Source organism: Trachurus japonicus, chromosome 1 (assembly GCF_045865225.1).
Source record: "Trachurus japonicus isolate A0001 chromosome 1, Traja_1.0".
NCBI lineage: Eukaryota > Metazoa > Chordata > Actinopteri > Carangiformes > Carangidae > Trachurus > Trachurus japonicus.
The window spans coordinates 24,086,147-24,107,206 of record NC_140907.1 but is presented as its reverse complement, the minus strand read 5'-3'; the positions used below and the strand labels follow the sequence as shown (position 1 = coordinate 24,107,206).

Sequence of the window (21,060 nt, the reverse complement as noted above, 5' to 3'; positions counted from 1 at the left end):
GTCTCCTGTGGCAACTCCCAGGGCTCCCCTCTCGATTAAATGGAATTTAGATTCATTGTGGGGGTCACAGAGGCCCAGTGCATTAAAACTCATTTCCAGCAAATTCATCTTGAAAGAGCTCCGCTTATTCTAATCACACAAAATAAATACAGCATAGTAATTGAAGCATTCAATGATGGCCATTTTTACTCCAATTGCTCAATTGTTAAAGGACAATTCCAGGCAAATTCAACCTGGGGCTATGGTTTCCTAATATTCTAGGTCCAAAAGAAAGAAACTGAAGATTTTCTTTTTAATTGCTCCTGTTTTGCAGTAGTTCTGTCTGTCCCTGCATCGCCACAGCAACGATGAATAGGAGCGGACCAATCTTACGCTGTTTAGGCTATTTACATCCCACAAAACCACTTTTTTTCCCCCACATGCAATGTCAGATGGCTATTCAAACATACACCGAGGGTTTGTTTACTTCAAGGAAGCCGACATGTTTGTACACAGAGCTGTAATACAAAGTCTCGTGCCAGTGTCAAGTTCTTACTGCTACGAAGACGTTGTGGCTCTGAGTTGATATTCCTTTGTTGATTAAACAAACGGGAGCGCTTCAGACAACCTTTAAACATAGTTAGACGCCAACTTGACTCTCATGCAAGACTTCGCAAGACTTTGTATTACAGCTCTGTTTGCAAACATGTCCGTTTGCTTGAAGTAAACAAACCCCTTGGTGTATGTTTGAATAGCCATCTGACACTGTCTGTGGAAAAAAGTGGTTTTGTGGGATGTAAATAGCCTGAACAGCATAAGATTGGATAGGAAACTATTGCCCCAGGTTGGATTTGCCCGGAATCGTCCTTTAAGGTAATTTAGGAATCCGCCTCAGTGTACTTTGGTAGCTGAGTCCCTTGACTAAAACTACAACCTACTGTAAGCTGGAAATCTGCCCAACTAGTGGTGAGTCTTCACCTACATGTGTCTCCTTCTCTGTTGACTTGTGAGGCTGCCAGTTTGCACTTAAGAAAGCTGATTTACTCCTTACCTAGAATAACCAGCTATCCCTTGAGCTACTGGCTCCCACTGAGCCATAAGTCAAACCAGGAAACACTGATACTGGTCACCACTATCTACACATAGGGATGGGTACTGCCTGGATCTGATCAAAACCGGTATCGATACCAATGCTGCTTATAGATTTCAATACTTATCGATACTCTTAATGATTCTGCTCATTGCATTATCATTTAATTTAGTTAAGTGAACCCACACGTCAGACCACTTTGCCCTGTGGCCAGTGACTGAAGAGCACAGAATGCAATCAGTGGTTAAGGTTACAGTCAGAGGCATGCGCACGCTTTTGTCACATGGAGAAGCACATTCCTCCTGCACATCCAAACCATATGAAAATGCCAGCTATGTTAGAAACACTTAACATTACAAATACCGATTACAGCACCATTTGCCCAGGAGTTTATCGATATTTCGCTACCAACCAGTCAAGTTCGATACCAATCCCTATCTACACATTCTTTCATACTTAGGTCTGGCTTCATAATTTCAAATTCAAATTCACTGAACTTCTACCTCCAAATAACCACATTATGCCTCTTTCAGGTACCTTGCTTGTATGGGGATTGCTCTGGCAGTCTTTGAAGTTGTCGTTAACTGTTACCTCTGAGCCTCTCCAAACACTACTTCATTAGCTTCACTATATGCAATCTGAAACAGCCCAGTGTCCCACCGCCCCTAGTTTATCCGGCCCCACTGCAACCATGATGCCATGGAGTCTCTCCTCTACGCTATCAGCCAAACCACCCTCACCCATGGCTGACTGCTGTCATCTGACTAGATGGATACTAATCTGAGAGCTGCTGAGAGAAAATATTGTAAACTCAGTGATGCCTGCAGATCTCAAGAGTTGTTATTCGCTCCTATTTTCCTTCTCATCCAGCATCCAGTGCTGCCAAAACTGCTTTTTATAATCAGTCTCAGTCTGAAGAGAGAGACCACTTCCCTCATCCAGCCCTCTTCAACTCCTTTTATTGTGTGTGAGATATCAAAACAACTGACTTATAGCCATCCCTCTGCATGTCAGCTATACTGTCAATAACCACCTCCCAACCAGCCTAGGTAACAGCCCTTGTCAAAAAGCCTTCACTTGACCCTGCTCACACTGAACTGTTGCCCACTCTTATCTAAGGCTTTCCACCAGGTCATGGAGATTCTCTCATGGGAACCGCTGACCTTTTTGATCCAAATCAGTCTGTCTTAAACTCCACTCAAAGGGTTATGTTGGTTATTAAAGAAGCCCTAAGGGCAGCTAGACCTGCAGCCTAGTCCTTGGTTCTTATCTTACTGAACTTATATTGGCAGCTTTTGACACAGTGATCCACAGCCTCCTGCTACTGGTACTCTTTGACATGGGCATCTCTCTGGGTTTGAATCCTACCTCAATGAGCATTCTTTCAGTGTGGCATGGCAAAGACACACACACGTCCATATCTCAAAGCCCCCCAAGGCTCAGTGCCAGGGTCGTTCTTTGCAATAAACACCACTTCCTTGGATACAGTTATCATCTTGCATGGCATCTCATACCAATGCTATACAGACACTACCCAACTATAACCATCATTTCCATCAGATAACTCCACAGTCTTGGGACAGATCTCAGCTCATCGCTCACATGTCCACATGGATGAAGGAATACCACCTCATCTTAACCTCTGTAAGACTGAACTCTTGATCATCCTGGCAATGATCTATCAATGATTTCCTCTTCATCTCTCACTTAGCCAAGCTAGAACTTGGGTGTCAGGTTTGACGACATCCTCTCTTTCTCTGTCCTTGCCTGTCTCCCAATTTCACAGCTTTGATCTGTGAAACATGACCTCATCTGCCTCAATATGCCACCCAGGGGTGGCAGTGGCTCAGGTGGTAGAGCGGGTCGTCCAATGATCAGAATTGGACGACGAAAATTGCATGGCAGCTTCCGCCATCAGTGTGTGAATGTGTGTGTGAATGGGTGAATGTGATGTACTGTAAAGCGCTTTGGGTATCGTTTCAAGTATAGTAAAGCACTATATAAATACAGACCATTTACCATTTACCATTTACAGGTCATGTCCCTTCACTACCTTTTCAATTCTTTTTTTATTGTGATTTTCATGGTTCACATGTTCATTTACATATCACTTCACCAATCTCATCCATTCATCTGTAAATTACATCTGAATAGCTCAGAAATACATCCACGATTCAATTGACAATACAGGTATGGATGATTGGTCCTCCCTCAATCACACAAAAGATGAAAATAATAAAATACAAAAATTTAGAACGTAACTCCTTAGGCTTAGAACAAGAATGCTGGGGTGCACATCTGTTATACTAGAGGAAAAAAATAAAATTAAAAATTAAAATACTGATGCATATGGGTTGACACAGAAAAACATAGATGACGAAAGGAAATGGATATAAGACCTGGTACTAGACAAACAATGGACAAACCGGAGTGACATATCTAATCCATCTTTCCCATCTTTTCAAAAACAGATCCTGTTTTAGCCTTATAGCAAAAGTAATTCTTTCCATTTAAAAAATGTTATAAATGATGTCAAACCACTCGTCCACTGTAGGTTTTTCTAGATTTAGCCACTTCCTTGTTATAGCTTTCCTAGAAGTGGCACTACCTCAACTTCTAGTGCATCTCAGGACACTAAAGTGAAATTCTTACAGGTTGTCCAGAATGCACGGGTCGGGCACGTCTGATTTTCGATCAACTTAAAAGGCCACATGTCACTCTACTGCTCATTGGCCTCCTGTAACATACCCATGGCCACTCAAATCAAAGTTTAAGTCGCTAATGCTTGCCCACAGACTAACTTCTGTGTCTGCATCCATCAAATGAACGCAATCATACAGGTTTGTGCTCCTTTTCAGTCACTGTGTTCCAGCTACTCTTCCTTGATCTAGAATTTCCACCCCTACCCAAGGCAATCACAGCCTACAGTCTGTTCTCATTTGTTGGTTCCCAAAGGTGGAGGAAGTTACCAAATGCTATTAGAGCAGGGGTGTCTGTCGCTGGCTTAAAGAGTCTCTTGAAGACTTGTCCCTTTAGAGAGATTCTCCTCGAAAGCGAAAGCGAAAGCGAAAGCGAAACCCCAATGTGCCTAACTGGCACTAACTGTGCCCTTCTTTACTTCATCTTTTTGCACTTTGTCTTATTGAACAGTGCTTGATTACTCCAAGATCTCCCACTCCACTGAGGAACAATGTTGTTCCTTATTAAATTTATGTATGCCCCTAATCTAATACAAATATATAAATATTTACTAATAAATGACCAAAAACAATACAAATGTGATGTTCTGCAACCACTCAACACTCTAAATTTGATCGGTTTTGTTTTTCTGCTCTTAAATTCATTATTTGTTCAATGCTGAATTTTTTCTCTCTAACTTCAATAGGTCATGGTTGCCGTTCCCTTCTTCCATGTTACTCCGTCATTATCTCTCCTCTCACTCAGGCTTCCTTCCTCAAACTCTCAATGTCTCTCTAAGGGACTCCGTTGTCCTTTCCCTCTGACCCTTTCTCTTTCCCTTTCCTGCCACCCCCTCCCAGCATCATAATAGCTCTGACCTTAAAGGGTCACTCAAAGTGTCATATTCCTGTAAGAGAGCCAGTGTGGTGATGCATGGTTGAGCACCCAGTCCCATTTCAATCACCAGAATGACTGTGGTTAACTGTGCGGTGGGGTGGGGAAGATCCCTCCAGCCAGTCAAATATATGTCCCCTGAGGTGAATGATGGGGGCAGTCAGCAACTTATCTGCACTGTTCCATCACAGGGCTTTTGTGAATGTAAGTGCTGCAGAGGAAAAAATGAAAAGTGTTTGAATCATGTCAAGACCAGACAGCCAGTGTAGTTTAGACAAAGGGAGAGCAACAAATTGCTAAAGTTTGATGAAGACGATATGATGAAATTGACCGAAAGTAAAAAGGCTCTGTGGCAACCATTATGGCCTTTAGCCGTTTTGTGTGTTTAGTTGCATGCAGTCAAAACTTGCAATTGGATGTGCTTGGTATGTCCAGGCATTTGTGTACAGTAAGTGCTTGAACTCATTTTTCCAATAGTTCACTAATAACAGCGTCATACTGTAGATGCTGTTTGTAGCATGTGAACACACCCACACACATGTGCAGAGTTTTTTTCTTTTCCTTGAACATAATTTGGTGTCAGGAAAACATCTGCAGTACATGTTTCAAGGTCTGCTTTGTAATGGTGACATATGCTCAAGTCCATTAAGACCAAGTTATTCCCTTCATGATTCACTTAACGCTCCCCTGCTGTGGGAGTGCCCTACTCCCAGACTCTTTCACCAATCCTCAGACCTAACTCAGTGCCTCAGCTCAAGAATTCAGAGACAGTTGTTAATGTCTTCAATGAAGCACTTTTCATTTTAATGAGACGTTGTACTTTAGAAATTCTTAGATTAAGTCTCTCAGTGACCAGACATGCTCTGGATAAATGGAGGATTAAGTCATTGTGATTTAGTCTAATGCAATCACAGGTGTGTCATATTGGATATCACATTGTGATAAGTGATGTTTGAATGTAATAGATTTAAGATGTTATCACGCTATCCACCAATCAGTAATTCAGACTCCATATAGACACCAAGTTTACGTCTTGACTTGTGTGCACCCGGTAATTTGGAAAAAGAGATCAAATGAACTATGGTTGCCCTCTAAAATTCAAGTCGATGCGAGTGTGATCTCACTTGATGCTCATTGCAAATTTATAGATGGTTGTTTATAAGCTTAAGGGTGGACATGTAGGCTCACATTCAGAATAGACATGTAAGTGATAGATGGATATTCATACAGTAACCACTTAAAGAAACAATTTTTTTAGAGATAACTCAACCCAACCTAAGACAACTTTCTTTCTTTCTTTCTTTTTTTTTTTTTTTTTTTTTTTTACAATACAATCATTCTTTCCTGTGCAGCATGGCAAACATTCACTCTGCTGTTGCTGCTGAATTATTTTGCGACTATACAGACACTCCCACAGATTGAATTCCTCTGAATATTTTACTCTTTCAGTCAACCATCAACAAAAAATCAGCTGGTGTATTGTATTTGATGGATTGACAAGTGTGTGTGCGTGGCAAAAGCTAATTAAATCCCAGCTTTATTTGTGTTACTGTTACTCTTTATTTGTGTTACTCTGGGCAGTCGTCACCCTAACAGTACATTTGTTCTAGTGTTGTGGAAATGTGTCTTTAATATTGGTTTTCTTTGAGTGAAAGTTGCTGTTGCTGTGAACATTTCTGTATTAATAACACTGTCTACCATATCATGTGTTATAAATTAAACATTTCTATAGTTACTGATTGGAAAAGAAAGACTTTACAGTGAAACTTATCTCTTTACCTAAAACATTAGTGTATGTAAACCTGAGAAAAGAAAAGTCCACATACTGTATAGTGTGATGCCCTGCTGCTGAACTCATTTATTTTTTTCCAACGTCATTCTTGCTCTTCACTCTTTAAAAACCCGCCTGCAGCAACACCTTTCATCTCCACTTGCTGTTCAGTTCCTTAAAAACATTCAAATCAAACCCATAAAGTTGGACCAACACACAAAGAAACAATCTTCAGCCCTTGCAGTTTTTTTCCAATGGAAGTTCACCTACTGTTTGATGTTATCCAGACAGTTTTTTAGAAGCAATGTGTGAAACTGACCAGGCTTTGCGAGCAGATCAATTGCTTTTTTCATGCCAGAATTGTGCTTGATAGATAAAATACTGATCTTGGACAGGATCCAAGGAGGCTGCTGAACACAGCTTTATTGAGTGTATACAAATTTTAATTAATACATAAAATCAAGGACATATGGTGGTGTCATTTAGTGGTTATCAGGCAATATGTTTTTTTTTGAGTAATTCACATGATTTTCCTGCCAAAAGTTGTACAATACATGTTTTAAAAGGAAAAAAACATCTGTCTGTTTTGTTGTTTGCTTCTCTGGTCAAATGTGCAACTTCACTACTGTATGTCTGACATCCACAAAGAGATAACAAGGATGTCTCGCACTACAGTTGTGTTTGTTCAGGATAGTTGCTTCAGCTGAGGTGTGATGGGATCAGTGAGTATTACTATACCTTGTTAGGCTATGTTTCTTTGTCACCAAGACGCAGCAGGTTTCTTTGACAGGAATTGTGGGATCCATGCTCCTGTCTTTGGAAGCCAGCGAGACTGAGTGACAAGCTGCTTTTGTTGTCGGAAATGAAAGCCCTAATAAAACTGGTATCTCCCTGCCAGAGGGAGTTCTACTTCTACTTGCCTCGCTGCCGGTTTAATCAACTCCTGAGTCAACAATTTTATATCTCAATGTACATATATATATATTTTATTTAATTCCTTCCTTCCCTTCTCCTCAAAATTTTATTGTGTTTTGAGTTTGAGGCCTTAGAGAGTGAGGGAGTCGATTTAGCTCTTTAGTGCTTGAGCATGTAACTTCAAATCTGTCTGGACATATTTAATAACTCCTCTACCTTTTTGCTCCTTTTTCAGTGTTTATTTACAGTGCTTCTTCCGTCACATTCTTCACTTCTGACAGTGCTGTGTGATTCGTCACTCATGACTATTGTAAAGTGTTTGCCCCCCTTGTAATCTTGATTTTTGTTCTCTTCTTTTCCCTGCTTTCCTCTCATCCCGTTTCCAATCCATCCTCTCTTACCTCCATCGGCTCTCATTCCCTCCCTGTCTCTCCCACTCTCTAAAAGCTTGTAATGATCTGGCCTCAGGAAGAGACAGGAAGCCCAATGCTTTGGTCCAGGTGGCTGTCATAGATCCCCACAAGCAGCACCTCGTCACTCAGGCCTGCACGGAGATAGTGGAGGTAAGGCAACTCACACAAACATGCACACACACTCACCACTCTCTGACCGGCTCCCTCTGACCTTTGATGTTTGTTGTTTTGCTGTGTCTCTGGGTCACTGGGTCTTGGCGTTCCCTCCATCTCTTTCTGCTCCTCTTTTCCCCTCAACCTTTTTTTCCTCACTCAACTGGAACAGACAATGAGCGTTGACTCTCCATTTCCTGTGACAGTTGAGTTGAGACATCTATGATAGTTTGTGTGTGGCTCTCAGCCAGTATCATCTCTTAGTATGTGTGTTGTGGGTTATAATTGTATATGGGTTCCTTTAAGTAAGAGTACTTCTGTTCCTTTATTACCCTCAGTGAGATAGTGCTGTTGTTAAGGCAACGGGCACACAAGTGTTTTTTTGGGCGGCAACAACTGCTCCCTGTCCCACAGTGGAACACCCACTCGTGTGCATGCACACACCCTCTTGCACCTCCCACATACTGGATGAGGGCAAGATTTCTTGCACATAAAGAAGAGACACTTTTATTTTCCTTCGAATCCAGTAAAGCTGAATTAGCATAACCGTTCCTTTCAAAGACTGCATTTCAACTTCTTTTCCCTTTAGTCCTGTCAGGGGAACAGCACTGACTGTGTGTCTGTGTGTGTGTGAGTGGAAACACAGGATGTGGTAGGATACTGTATGCTGGCTCAGCCAGCTCTGTAGACACTGAGTGCCGCTGGAGTTTTGATTTCATGCCTGTAATGTTCAGGATATGAAGCAGGATCTGAGGATATGGACTGCTTTCGACTTCACAAAAACAGGGTATGTGCACATTCTGTGTGATTTTACTAGTGTTTTAAAAGAGAGGTTTGCAACCTTATAAGATGTGCCTAAGACAGTCTGGAGTTTTTTCTGCCATATATTCATTTTATTAGTCTGCATAGTGTTGTAACAGTGAACATCACTACTCTTGTGTGTCCCAGTCTGTTAAGCAGTGAACAGCGACTTAAATACTAACGGTCATTAATATTTATCATTTTGACTCAAAAACAGCACAGCTTTGTGAAAATCCAATGTCACTTTGAAATTCTGTTTGAATGAAGCGTTTGTGTGCTGTAAAGAGGTCATGGTCAGGACAGTGGTAACCAGCTGGGTTTCCCCCTCTAATACACAGTCATTCAACATGAGCAGCAGAGGTTCATTAACCTTTATGGCTAGGGGAGGACCTGTGTACTGTATGTGTGTTGGTGCTTTATTGTGTGCCGGGCAGTCTCACAGTGAGTCTAATATGAATTTGAAGAAAGCCCAACTGCCACTTGTGTTTCTCTTGTTTGTCACATTCCCAGGATGCCTGCTCATAACAGCTGCCGCCAGATTTACTGGACCCTGATTGGAGTGTTGGCTGCATGAACACTGGAGTATTAGTCCTACTCATGTGATAGGTGTCTTATCAGGAATCCGTGGTGTATGCTATAAAGGTTTAATTTAGAAGATAAATGATGGAACATGTCAGCTGCTACATAGCCCTCACTAGTCTTACCCATGAATCATCAGACATGAGGAAGGTAGGACGAAGTGGACGGCATTTAATCATGTCAGATCCGGATGTTACAGTTCTGAAGCTGAAACCGATTACCTATACCGGCTAATGTTTTCAGTGTTTCTCATACACAAATTGCCCAAATACATTACAACATGTTTCATACTGAGTGGTGTTAATACTCTGTGTACTGTGGAACTGGGACACAGTGCCATATTTCCAGATTAGGCAAAACCCTTTTATCTCCAGACAGAAAGTATGTGTCTCAATGAAGGTACTGTGTCTTCGTAAAACAGAAAGAACCAGTGACAACTTAAGTAGAAAATCTTAAGCGCAATATGAAACAACTTTGACAAATTATATTTTAATCTCCTGACAAAAAAAATGTTGTTTAGTACCTGAAAAAAATGTGAAGGAGGTGCTTTGTTTTGCACATGTACAGTACATGCTTTCTCAGTGTGTGTAGCATGACACAAGAGACAAGAAACTGGGATGGAAAGAGTGGCTTTTTTTTTTCTTCCCCCAAACCCTAATACATCTGTGTGGGGAAAAATCCCATTCCTAAAACATGGTCAATGATTCCAGGAGTGGTGGTACTCGAGGGGATTTGACGTCACACAAAGCCAGAGGATAAAACAGCCTTTGATGTCATGCTAGTGAAGCGTAGAACCCCCTGCCTGGAGCAAGTCCAAAACGTCTAGTCTAGTGCGCGTGTGTGTGTGTGTGTGTGTGTGTGTGTGTGTGTGTGTGCGTGTTTAATTATGAGTGGTCAAGGGAGGGAGAAAAACCTCCAGTGCAGGGAAGCTGAAGCCATAACACCACCCTCTAACCCCCCTACCCCTCCAAACCGAATCACACTCAAACACACACACACACCCTCAAATGGCCTAAATTGGCCGGTCCGTGGAGGTTTGCAACCCAAACAGACAAAAAAGACAAGAGAGGGGAGGGCCAGCTGTCTCCCATAGCATACGCTGACCACTTGTATGACAGGCTGGCTTACTTCTCTGTGTAAATGGAGACAGGCTTACCACTTCAGCTCATCTCAGCCCATCAGTAGCACTAAGAAGATTCAGCCACAGCTGAGGCTGCCAAGCATGCTGGTAAGTCTGAATGAGGCCTATTCAGTGTGCCAGTGAGGGAGCCGTAAGGGGGGCTGTGTGTGTGTGTGTGTGTGTGTGTGTGTGTGTGTGTGTGTGTGTGTGTGTGTACCTGCACATTCTTGAGTATAATGGCTCTGCCTGTCTGTTTTGTCAGTGTACACCACTGATGTACTGTATACCCAGATTTCACTGAGCGCAAAGCAGTGCTTTGGTCCCACTGTGTGTGTACCCACTGTGTGTGAATAGGTCTGTGTGTTTAATATATTAGTGTACACAGACCACAAAGCTTCATGGCTGGGTGGAAGAATGGCTCTGGGCATCAAGAGACGGGGTATTAGCATGTCTTGAAGGGCTGAAACAAGAAGCAATAGACTTGTTTTATTTCCCCTCTGTCAGCGCATGGAAGATTTCTGTGGTGCGGTGAGGAGGTGGGTCTGCTTCTCTGTGTGTGTCTGTGTGCAGTTGAACACATATTTCTGTCTTTTTTTATGTATAAGTGCACTGCTGTTTAGCGTCATGCTTGGTCTCTCACTGCTGCAACATCCCTTATTGTAGCCAATTGCCTGGACTTGTTTATTTCTCCATCTTACCTGAGCTGCAGGTAAGCTGATTAGGCGTTTGTTTGGCACTTGTGCCTGTAGATGTAACACAGGGTTCAGACTTTTGAGGCAATTATCAAACATTGTGCAGGCTGCCTAGCTTAAGGGTTTGTAATCAAAATTGGAACCATGCATTTATTTAAAGGAATAATAACGGGTGGCATTCATTTTTAAACAGTTTTACCTCATAAAGATCTCACCGGAGGTCAAAATGTCTTTTCAAATATTGTATTGTTGGAGCCTTAACTCTTTTCATCAGCACTAATTTCATGTGGCCTGGCAGCCAGTGCATATTGCTGTACTCTTTTTAATGTGTAAGGCCTGAGCACACAGTTAGACCTTTTTGAATGTTTAGAGAATTCATATTCTGATGTCCAATAAAATAATTACAAGAAAATTATACTAACAAACGAATGATTGATGTAAAGAGTCGAGTTAAAACACAGTACTTTACTCAGCATGTTGAGTGTTTTACTTGATTTCACCTGCATTTGGCATATATAAACAGGAAAAAAAAACTTAGCATGATAGTGATTTAAGCCCATACTCACCAGCCTGAGCTTAATTATTTTAAACTCAAGGGTGTGGCCATACATTCATACATGTCTGCCAGTCTGTCTGTGCCAGTCTCATTACCACTCCCCAGTCTGTACCCTGCACAGTCCCAGAGGGGCTGTGTTTGAGAGACGCCCATCAGAGTGGTGCAGAGGAACAGGAAGCCCCCAGTGTAAACACAAAGCGCTTTGAATTGGTTTGAAATAGACAAACAACAAATGGCTAAACAATTCTCAAGTGTTCCCAGGAAAACCCTCTCAACTGCTGTAACGATAAAAGTCATATTTCTTCACATTACAGTTTTATTAAAAGAATGGTGAGTGTTTAATTGCTGTTCGACAAGTCTAGCTGCAAATCTTGACAAAACTCCAGGTGATGTGATAGATACGACAAGAAATGAGCCAACAATTGAAGCAAAGGGAATTAGATAGAGTAGATACTGAATTTGAACCTGCCTTACTTTGCAATGCTGTCTCTCACTTTCCCTCTTTTGAAGACAATTCATCCAACCATGTAAAACTGAACAAATGACAAAGAGTTCCTCGCTTTGCAGGCGCTGCAGAGGTCTTAGAAAGGGATTTAAATATACCATTGTTAGGATGAACATTTTACAGTGTTATGACACAGAAGTCTCTGCAGCTCCCCACGGCAAATCTAACCCGCAAGCTCAAAAGGCATCTAAGTTAAAGGTGATGACTGGGTATTGTGATTACAGAGAGTTTTTGAGTGAATATTAGTTAATGTTATGCAGCCCTTTGGTGTGTTTGAAAACCCATCACTTGCTACTATATAGCTGGTTTAATCCCATTGCCACATTGCTGCTGTGCCAGTTTACCTGTCAACATTTGTTGCTCCTGGCCTGCAGTCTCAGCTGGGAGACTGTAGTTATGCCAGAGCTGCAGGTAGACCCACCAGGGAGAGCTCTATCTTCTCCCTCTCTGTGCCCAGGAGAGGCGAGAGGAGTGGGGAGAAATGCCGGGAGGAGGAGAAAGACAGACTGAGCCCAGCTGTTGGCTCCTTTACCCACCTAAGCCCCCTCCTTTCCTTTTCTCCCTTTGGCTTCCTGTTTTTTTTTTTTCTTCATGAACATGTGTGTTGCAGTATCAGTGTGTATGAGAAAAAAAGTACTGTGCACACACTCACACACAAACACACATGCAGTATCTTAACCTTTCTCTGTGTTCTCCCTCTTTCTGACAGGCGAATAAAGACCCGCTATTTCTGACGGGGGTGACCTTCCCTCCGGAGCATCCTGCTAGCCCAGAGACACTAGTCAAGCTAACTGTGTACGATGCAAAGGACAAAAGCCAGGAATCAGTGAGTAAATAGTTACTGTGTGTGTGTGTGCTTGCATGTTTAAAAATCCAGCGAGTGAGACAACGGTAATGATGAGAATGTGTTCAAAGTCAGTTGGGGGAAACAGTCATCTTTCAAGTGTTGGTTGTGCAGCACTGTGCTTTAAACTTTACAGGGAATGAACATGAAAAGCTGTGAGAAATCTGCTACTGAATCTCATTATATTTAAATTTATCCTACAGATTCGGAAGTGCAAAGAGTTGTGTGCTGAATTATAGCAGGCGGTGAATTATGGCACTGTGGCAGTAATTATTCATTTGAGTCGGTCTCAGACCAAGACCTTTGCCTTGAGTTTTGAAGGAAAAGGGTGTGTAGCCTTCGATGAGTATCTGAGCATGGCAGCCCGTCCTTTGGCATTGATCCCCTGGGAAAACCAGCCGGTACATCAGTAAGAATGAGAAAAGAGAGGCAGACATTGAATCCTGAATGGACCAGGCCTTCTCTGATTCAGACTTTTAAGAAGACTAGTAGGAAACTCTTCTATGTGGATCTATATGTGATCCTAATCAAGCACCCCAATCAACCCCGGGTGCCAAGATGTTAATTTGTCATAACTTATTATGAAGCATTCATGAGCTTTAAGATGAGCAAGGACTCCATCACAGGGCTCTACAGTGATAGCATTTTGCTCCCATATTGTGAGTGAAAATCAGAGCCACTGTCTTGTCAGGAAGGAACAAGATGTGACAGTAAGAATAGTTTTTTCCCTCTGGATATTTGAATTTTTGTCTTTAATTCCAGCATAAAGCTGCAACATAACAAAATGTGTGAAAATGTGTGTTTAAATATAACAAGCTAAAACTAAAGCTGACTGTGTCTAGGCTGTTTAGCATATCTTAAAATTCTCATGCACTTTGTGTCTGAGAGAAGCAGGCAGATTCATATTCACAATATGCACATAATATGTCATAATATTCACAATATTATGACAGCACAGTCTCTCGTTTAACCAACGCTTATTGTCATTTGTACCGGTTAAAATGAAAATCACAGGTCATTTCAGTTGTTGAAAATGTTAATTCCACAACAAACCTGATTCTGGATGCAGATTAGATAAAATGCTCAAAACCCTCAAACCTATTTCCAAAAGCCATGAATTACTAGACTCAATGCTGTTAGAAAAGGGAAACATCCATGAAGAACAATGTGTTGTTTTCCTTTGTTAGGTGCATCAAGTGCATCTTAATGTTTTACATTTATCTCTCCCATTTAAGTCAGTTTTCATCTGCAATAAACTCATGCATATTAAGTATTTAAAGAGATGGGTTTATGTTATTTCTGTAAAAAATATCCGTAGCCTAAAAGAAAATGAGTGCTGAGCCCTGTATCTAGCCGTTAGTATTTGCCAATGTATAACTATCTCTAATGTTGTGCTTGTATAAAGCCAATAGTTGTGTGGATGCAGTTTCATCTAACTTTTGGCATATGTTTTTTTGCATTTGCATTTTTATTATGACTTTTAAGCAGTTTTGTAACTTGAATCTAACAAGTCTTGTTGCAGGGGTTGGGTTATGCAATTTGTTACTAATTTTAGCCTAAACTCTGGTATTTTTCAACCTGCAGAGACATTTTCTCATCACTAACACAACAGCCATACTATGCTCTCCAAAACCTTTTAATGCAATTTCGGTTCAGTGCACTTGATATCCATTTTTCATATTATACATATTTAAATGTGTGCACATCAAAGTGCAAATTGAATGTGGTTTTAAGGACGTTATTTTGATTACTTGATGGTCGTTGTATTGCACAGGTCAAATCTGATCTGATCTGGTCGATCTGTGTTCATTACTGTAATCTTTACATCTCTCACAAAGTTTTACTGAAGCAGGTGGATGTGGTTCTGTGTTGTTTTTAAACACCACACTGGTCTGCCACTCTGCACATATTCCTTGTTTATACAGAGAAATCAGTTGGACTAGAGGAAGCATCCTCACAGCGTGTCTTCTGGCTCTGTCAAACATCTTGGGACATTTTTTCTTGAAGCAGCTCCAAATACTGGTTCCTCTGGATAATTTCAATAATATTTTCATTTGTGTCAGTTGGATTATTATGGGGAGCTAACGATTACTTTTCCTACAGGATGTGAAATATGAGCTAGGATTTATTCAATACAGGCTTTTATTTGATTTAAAAAGGAAGTAAGCAGGATTTTTCTCGTGGCTATACTACAATTTTACCTTCATTAAAAAGCCCCGGAGTAATTGAGATAGTTAACTACATGACTTGTGACTTGTTGTGAGTGAGAATGGAGGCTCTCTGCCTTCACCTGGCGTCTCACGGCTGAAAACCAACCTTGCAACATCAGTGAAGTACTTGGCCGCCACCCCGGTGTCCCAGCTCTCGTCTCTGCGGCACCACGCGACACAAATGCGCTCTGTAACTCGTAATCTTTTGTTTATGACGGTTAAGACTACACAGATACACACGTCGTAACATCGTATATGTTATATAACGTTATCCACCACCGCTCCATGGATTGATTTTTCGGGGGCTTTGTTAAAAACAAATGCACATGGCTAGGCGGAGGTTAGCAAAACAGCGGAAAAGCGACCTGATTTGCATAGTTGCTCTTTAAAAACAACAACTAAGTAATAGATGTATTGTCCTACAGGTGATGGTGTAACATACCTGTACAGATTCTGTCCTTCAGAATAACCTTGCATACATTGTGTGCACAGGACTTCATCTGGCCTTGTACAGTTTGTATAGTTGATCTGTCATATTTTAAGAAGTGGGATTTGTGCCATGGTGCTCTGCTCACTCAGGAAACGATTATTTCCTTGAAGAAGTTGGTCTCCTGTTTCCTGGTTTAAAAAAAAGAGAGAGAGAGAGAGAGAAAAGAGGGTGAGCTGATTTGGAGCTAATACAAACTCCACCTGCTGATAATTCGTCCAGCTAGTAATGTATTCATCCTGCTCCAGCTTCCTCACAGATTGTGTGATGTTGTGCCAGGATACCTTTGTTCTCTAAATCTGCAAAATTGGTTCTGAGTATGTTCCCCAAGTTTGTTGTTGTGCCTGTGCCCAGTTTCATCAAATGAAAAACTCAAATGTTAAGATTGATTATTAATTCTTTAAAATTGGTGAGATACTTATGAAAATGAGCACTGTAAAACTACATATAGTTACTATTACACTACAAAAGCATAACAGCTCTTTCCATTAACTTTTAGATCAGATAGAATACCATTAATTTGTATTTTTATCGATTGCATTAACGTTAGCAGGACTGTCACCTTAGTATGAAGGTTTTGGGTTTGTCAGAAAAACAAACAAAAAAACAATAATGAAGAGGAGATATTTGCAAATGATTTAAAAAAAGGAAAAACTATAATACCTCATTGACATAAATATCCACATTTTTGCTTTGATACATGAAAATTTAGCCTGGTTCAGCTGAGTGAACATGATTTTTATTGACATACACCCGTCTATATAAGGTCTCACTGCTGACGATGCATATCAGAGCAAAGACTAAGGCATGAGGAGGAAGGAACTGCCTGCAGAGCTCAGAGACAGGATTTTGTCAAGGCACAGATCTGGGGGAGAAAAAAAAAATGCTGCATTGAAGGTTGAGCAGGAACTTCGCGTGAAACCTTAGGATCCCACTGTTTATATATCTTCCTCTTAGAATTTAACCTGATTGGCTAGTTGAAATTAGCTTGGAGTGTAATTACATATTTCCAAGGTGTTGACCACAGCTTATATTGTGATTACTCCTGTTCAGTTCCCACCTTCTTTCCTGGGACTATTTTTGCTCTGTGCCATCAAAGGTTTTTTGCAAAAGTTAACACATGGTGAGCTAGATGCCTGGATATAAAATATTTTACAGATGCCTGGTTGTCATATGCATGCTTGTCCCTCACACTGTCCCTCTCTTGAGTGAGATTTGTCAGTGGCCTCTGTCAGTCTGTTGAGAAGATCGCTGATAAACAACGCAATATTTCTCTCAAGCTCGGCTTTTAGAGCTTAAAGGCCAAACCAACAGCCTTACAGGACAGGTCCATTCAAAGTCTTCATTCATCTTAAATAACTGCATTTCCTTCAAAAGAAAAGATGCATCACAACTTTGACCTTTTTTTTGGGGGGGGGGGGGGGGGGGGGGCTTTTATTGCCTTTAATTGATAGAGCAGTTGAGAGAGAGACAGGAAATGGGGAGGCAGAGAATGGGGGAATGACACGCAGGAAAGGGCCGTCCGACGCGGGACTCGAACCGAGGCCGCCTGCACCGAGGACTGAGCCTCGACATGGGGTTTTATCAGGATTTTTTTTTTTTTTTTTTCCCGTAGTTGTGTCTTAGATTTGTACAAACCCCCTCTTCCTTTATCATAGCAGACCTCATGTAGTGGGCAGGCAGTTCTTGAAGATTGTTGTTCCCTCTTTTTTTTCAGCTGGAACCAACGCTCTCATGCTGTGGTTGGCTTTAAGATTCTTCGGCTGCGCTCCGCTAGGCACAGTGTGCTTGTCTGGGTCTCATTAGAGACTTTTTAAGTGACACAGGCATGACCCTGAACATGAGCTGGCACAAAGCGTCAGCCCCCAGCCGCTTAAGTGGCAGATCGGAAATCACTCAGCCAAGGCTCAGTCATTTAATTTTACTTTTTTTGTGAGAGAGGGCAAGCATGAACGGTTTGATGTGTTTGTGTGTCTGCATGCATTTTACAAATCAGCTGTCAAAAGTTTTTCAGATCCCTTTCAGGGATATGTCGCAGATGCTCTCCTACCAGCCTACCAGCTGATTCTCTGCACTGGAAAGCAGACAGCACACATGATAACCAACCACTAAACATCAATATATATAAAAAACTTTGCAAATTTGCCATTTTATCTGATATGCCATGCTGTATATTGCCCTAAGAGTTTTGGAGTGGAAATAAGAGGGGATGAAATTGAAACACGGAGGGGGAGGAAGCTGATGGAGCGAGGTTTATAGACGACTGCTTTAACATTTGTAGAGGACCGGGGAATTTCATGGTAGGATGATTTCCCTCTGCCTTGGGCTTCCCATTTAGATATTCTAAGATGACACTGGCTGCATGGTCATGAATATTTGAGTACATGCACAGGGCACAGGGAACGATAAGTGAGGCAGTGAAGGTGTGAGAAGGGGTACGACCGGGTAAGATATCTCTCAGGTGTTAGTGACCCCCCTTCCTCCCTCAAGCTCTAGTTGTCAAAGGATGACAGGCTAGCCTTTTTTTTTGTCACTGATGTCTTACCTTCAGCTGCACTTTGAATGGCTCCCAGGGGCAATAAATTCCCTTTCAGCTCACATTCTGATCACTGAATCAAGAAATATTCACTGTAGCTGAAAGGCACTATACCTCACTTTTAAAGTAATTTTATCATAGGCCCGGACAACTCTTTGAATATAATGATGTCAACAAAGAGGGTTCAAAACATAATTGATGCATCTTGTCTCTGAACATGGTTTTAATAGGCGATGAGAGAAAAGCTGACTGTCATGATACATGAGGAGGAAAATATGATAATTACATTTGTGCACGTGATTTCAGAGCACAATTACTCAATAATTTTTAAAATCAAAATCTGAAATCTTTAATTTAAAAGTGTTCAGAACCATATTTCAATACTTACTGTAGAAAGCTCTTTGGCAGTACAGGTGCATCTCAATAAATTAGAATATCATAGAAAAATTTATTTATGTCAGTTCAATTCAAAAATAGAATGAAACATTTCAAAACTTGATTTTATTTATTTTATTTTGTATTGATTATGGCTTACCTTTAATGAAGACCTAAAATCCAGTATCTCAAACAATTTGAATATTACAAAAAATCAAAAAGCATTTTTAGATAGATAGATAGATAGATAGATAGATAGATAGATAGATAGATAGATAGATAGATAGATAGATAGATAGATAGATAGATAGATAAATATTCTAATTTATTGAGATGCACCAAGTTGCAGCTTCAAGTTTCTTTGGAAAGACTCAACAAGCTTTTACTTGTATTGGGGACTGGAATATGTGGTCAGATGAAACATTTGAGGCTCTTAGATTAAATCTCCGTGGCCAGTCTTCAATGTTGATCAGAAATCAGAGCAAGGCTCATCAGAGAGAGGTAAGATAAATAAAGAGTTAAAAGCGTATGAAAGTGGCAACAAAGATTATTTGTGTGTGTTGAGTGCATCACATTTGCGCTCACTTTCCTCTGTGAGGAGGCTCGAAGACACACGGCTAATGACAGACCTGTGGTTTGTTGTCGGTGCAAACCTGTCACTGAGTGTTCTCATGGTGTAAAGGAATAGGACAGCTGCCTCTGTAAGAGCTCTTCTCTCTAATCACCGCCTCATTTATCCTGCCTTTGCTCTCTGCAGTCTGGAATGAACATGTAATGCAGTTTTCAGTTTGCATTCCCATTACTGACCATGGTGAGGAATTTTGATTGGTTTCTGTGATGTGCATTGTAGTGTGACAAACAGAAGACCCCATCTGAGTAATACAGGAAAATGGAGCATGTCCGGCCATTTCCATAAAGCCGCCATAAAATATATTCAATCAAATAAAACACAAGGAAAAGGGTTTTTTACTGGGCGACTATATTGGCTATTTCTTCCTCTGGCCGACACAAGCAGCTTGATGAACACATGTGCGCGCACAGACACCATCTGCACAGAGGGGATAGAGCAAGATATCTTTGATCCGGAGGACGATGGAGAAAGAACTGATCTAAGTTCCATCTCAAACTGCTTGCCTGTTCGCCATACACGCACCCACACACCGAGAAAATTGGATTGAATGTATGAGAGGAGTCCCAAAGCATGGGAAGGATGAGGTTTTGTTGGATTTTTTTCTTCCCCGTGGGTCTCCTGCTTGACTTTTCATACCAGCTCAAATGTAATATTCACAATTTCCCAGGAGGGAACTGCACTGTTCACAATGTTAAAACTACATGCTGTTTTGTTTTAATCAAATTAGACCAGTTCCACTTCACATTTTGTCGATATTAGGGATAAAATTGGGCAGGAATCTAACACCCTTTCTTTGAGATGCACCGTTTTACATAATAATGTAAAAGTTTTTTAAGTTTTAAAGCCCTGCTTCTAAAATTTGGATCCTATCATGTCATCAGCCATTTGGTCTGATGTCATTCATCTACACACTCAGTATAGAAAGTTTTTAGCCCCCTTCACTTTTTGCACACCTTCTTGGATTGTAGTTTTAAGTGTAAATTGTAAAAAATATTATTTTTTCCTCAACAATCTCTCTTACAGTAATAAGCCAAAGTAACAAAGTGAAAATTAGATGTAGTGGAATTTTAATTTTAGTTTTCATCATCGACAAAAGTATTCAGACCCTTAATTCAGTAGTTTGTAGAAGCCCCTCTGCAGCAACTAATAATAATAATAATGGATTACATTTATATAGCGCTTTTCTATTGTTACCCGATACCCAAAACGCGTACAGTAACCATTATTCATTCATACCACATTCACACCAGTGATGGTAAGCCACCTGTGTAGCCACAGCTGTCCTGGGGCAGACTGACTACAGCCTAAAGGTTTAAATATGGCCTTTAGACTGGGTTGCAGTGTTTTCTTTGCTGTTTGCTTTGTGTCATTGTTGTGCTTAATGGCCCAGCCTCCTTTTCCCTGCTGCTGAGAAGCCCCACCCACAACATGACGCTGCACCACTATGATTCACTGCAAGCACGGTATTTGCCCAGTCACCATTGCGACACAGACTTTCTTTTTAGTCACAGGTCATGAAAATCCTGATGCACCTAGATGACTGGCTGATCTGTGAACCGTGCAGCCCAATAGACAGCTCTCAACTCTGTCTCAACTCACAGAGAAACCGTCACAGCCATTACCAGTTGCTGTGCAGTGATCATTTTGGACTTTCCACAGTCCCTTCCAGATGAGGGCTGCTCTCCCTCTACACTGAGGATGCATAACATTTGTATTTCATGTTGACATGCTTGAGTCAACAATAACAGAGTGGGTTTGTGTACAGTAAGTGTGTACCCCAACTGCCCCACAATCTCCAGTGAGATCTGCCTCTAGTGTTGGATTCTCTCT

At 41.1% G+C, this 21,060-nt stretch overlaps 1 protein-coding gene across 3 annotated transcripts in view; it reads left to right on the top strand.

The window, feature by feature from the left end:
- The window catches only part of inpp4b (inositol polyphosphate-4-phosphatase type II B), a 145,755-nt gene that overhangs the window by 13,044 nt on the left and 111,651 nt on the right, over positions 1-21,060 (top strand). For 2 of the 3 annotated variants that reach the window (XM_085781515.1, XM_085781507.1), the window contains exons 3-4: positions 7,776-7,891; positions 12,857-12,973. In XM_085781515.1, coding sequence (XP_085637641.1) covers positions 7,776-7,891; positions 12,857-12,973 — 233 coding nt within the window. Of the gene's footprint in view, positions 1-7,775; positions 7,892-10,374; positions 10,503-12,856; positions 12,974-21,060 lie in introns of those variants that run through there. The other variant, XM_085781524.1, reaches the window with a different exon arrangement.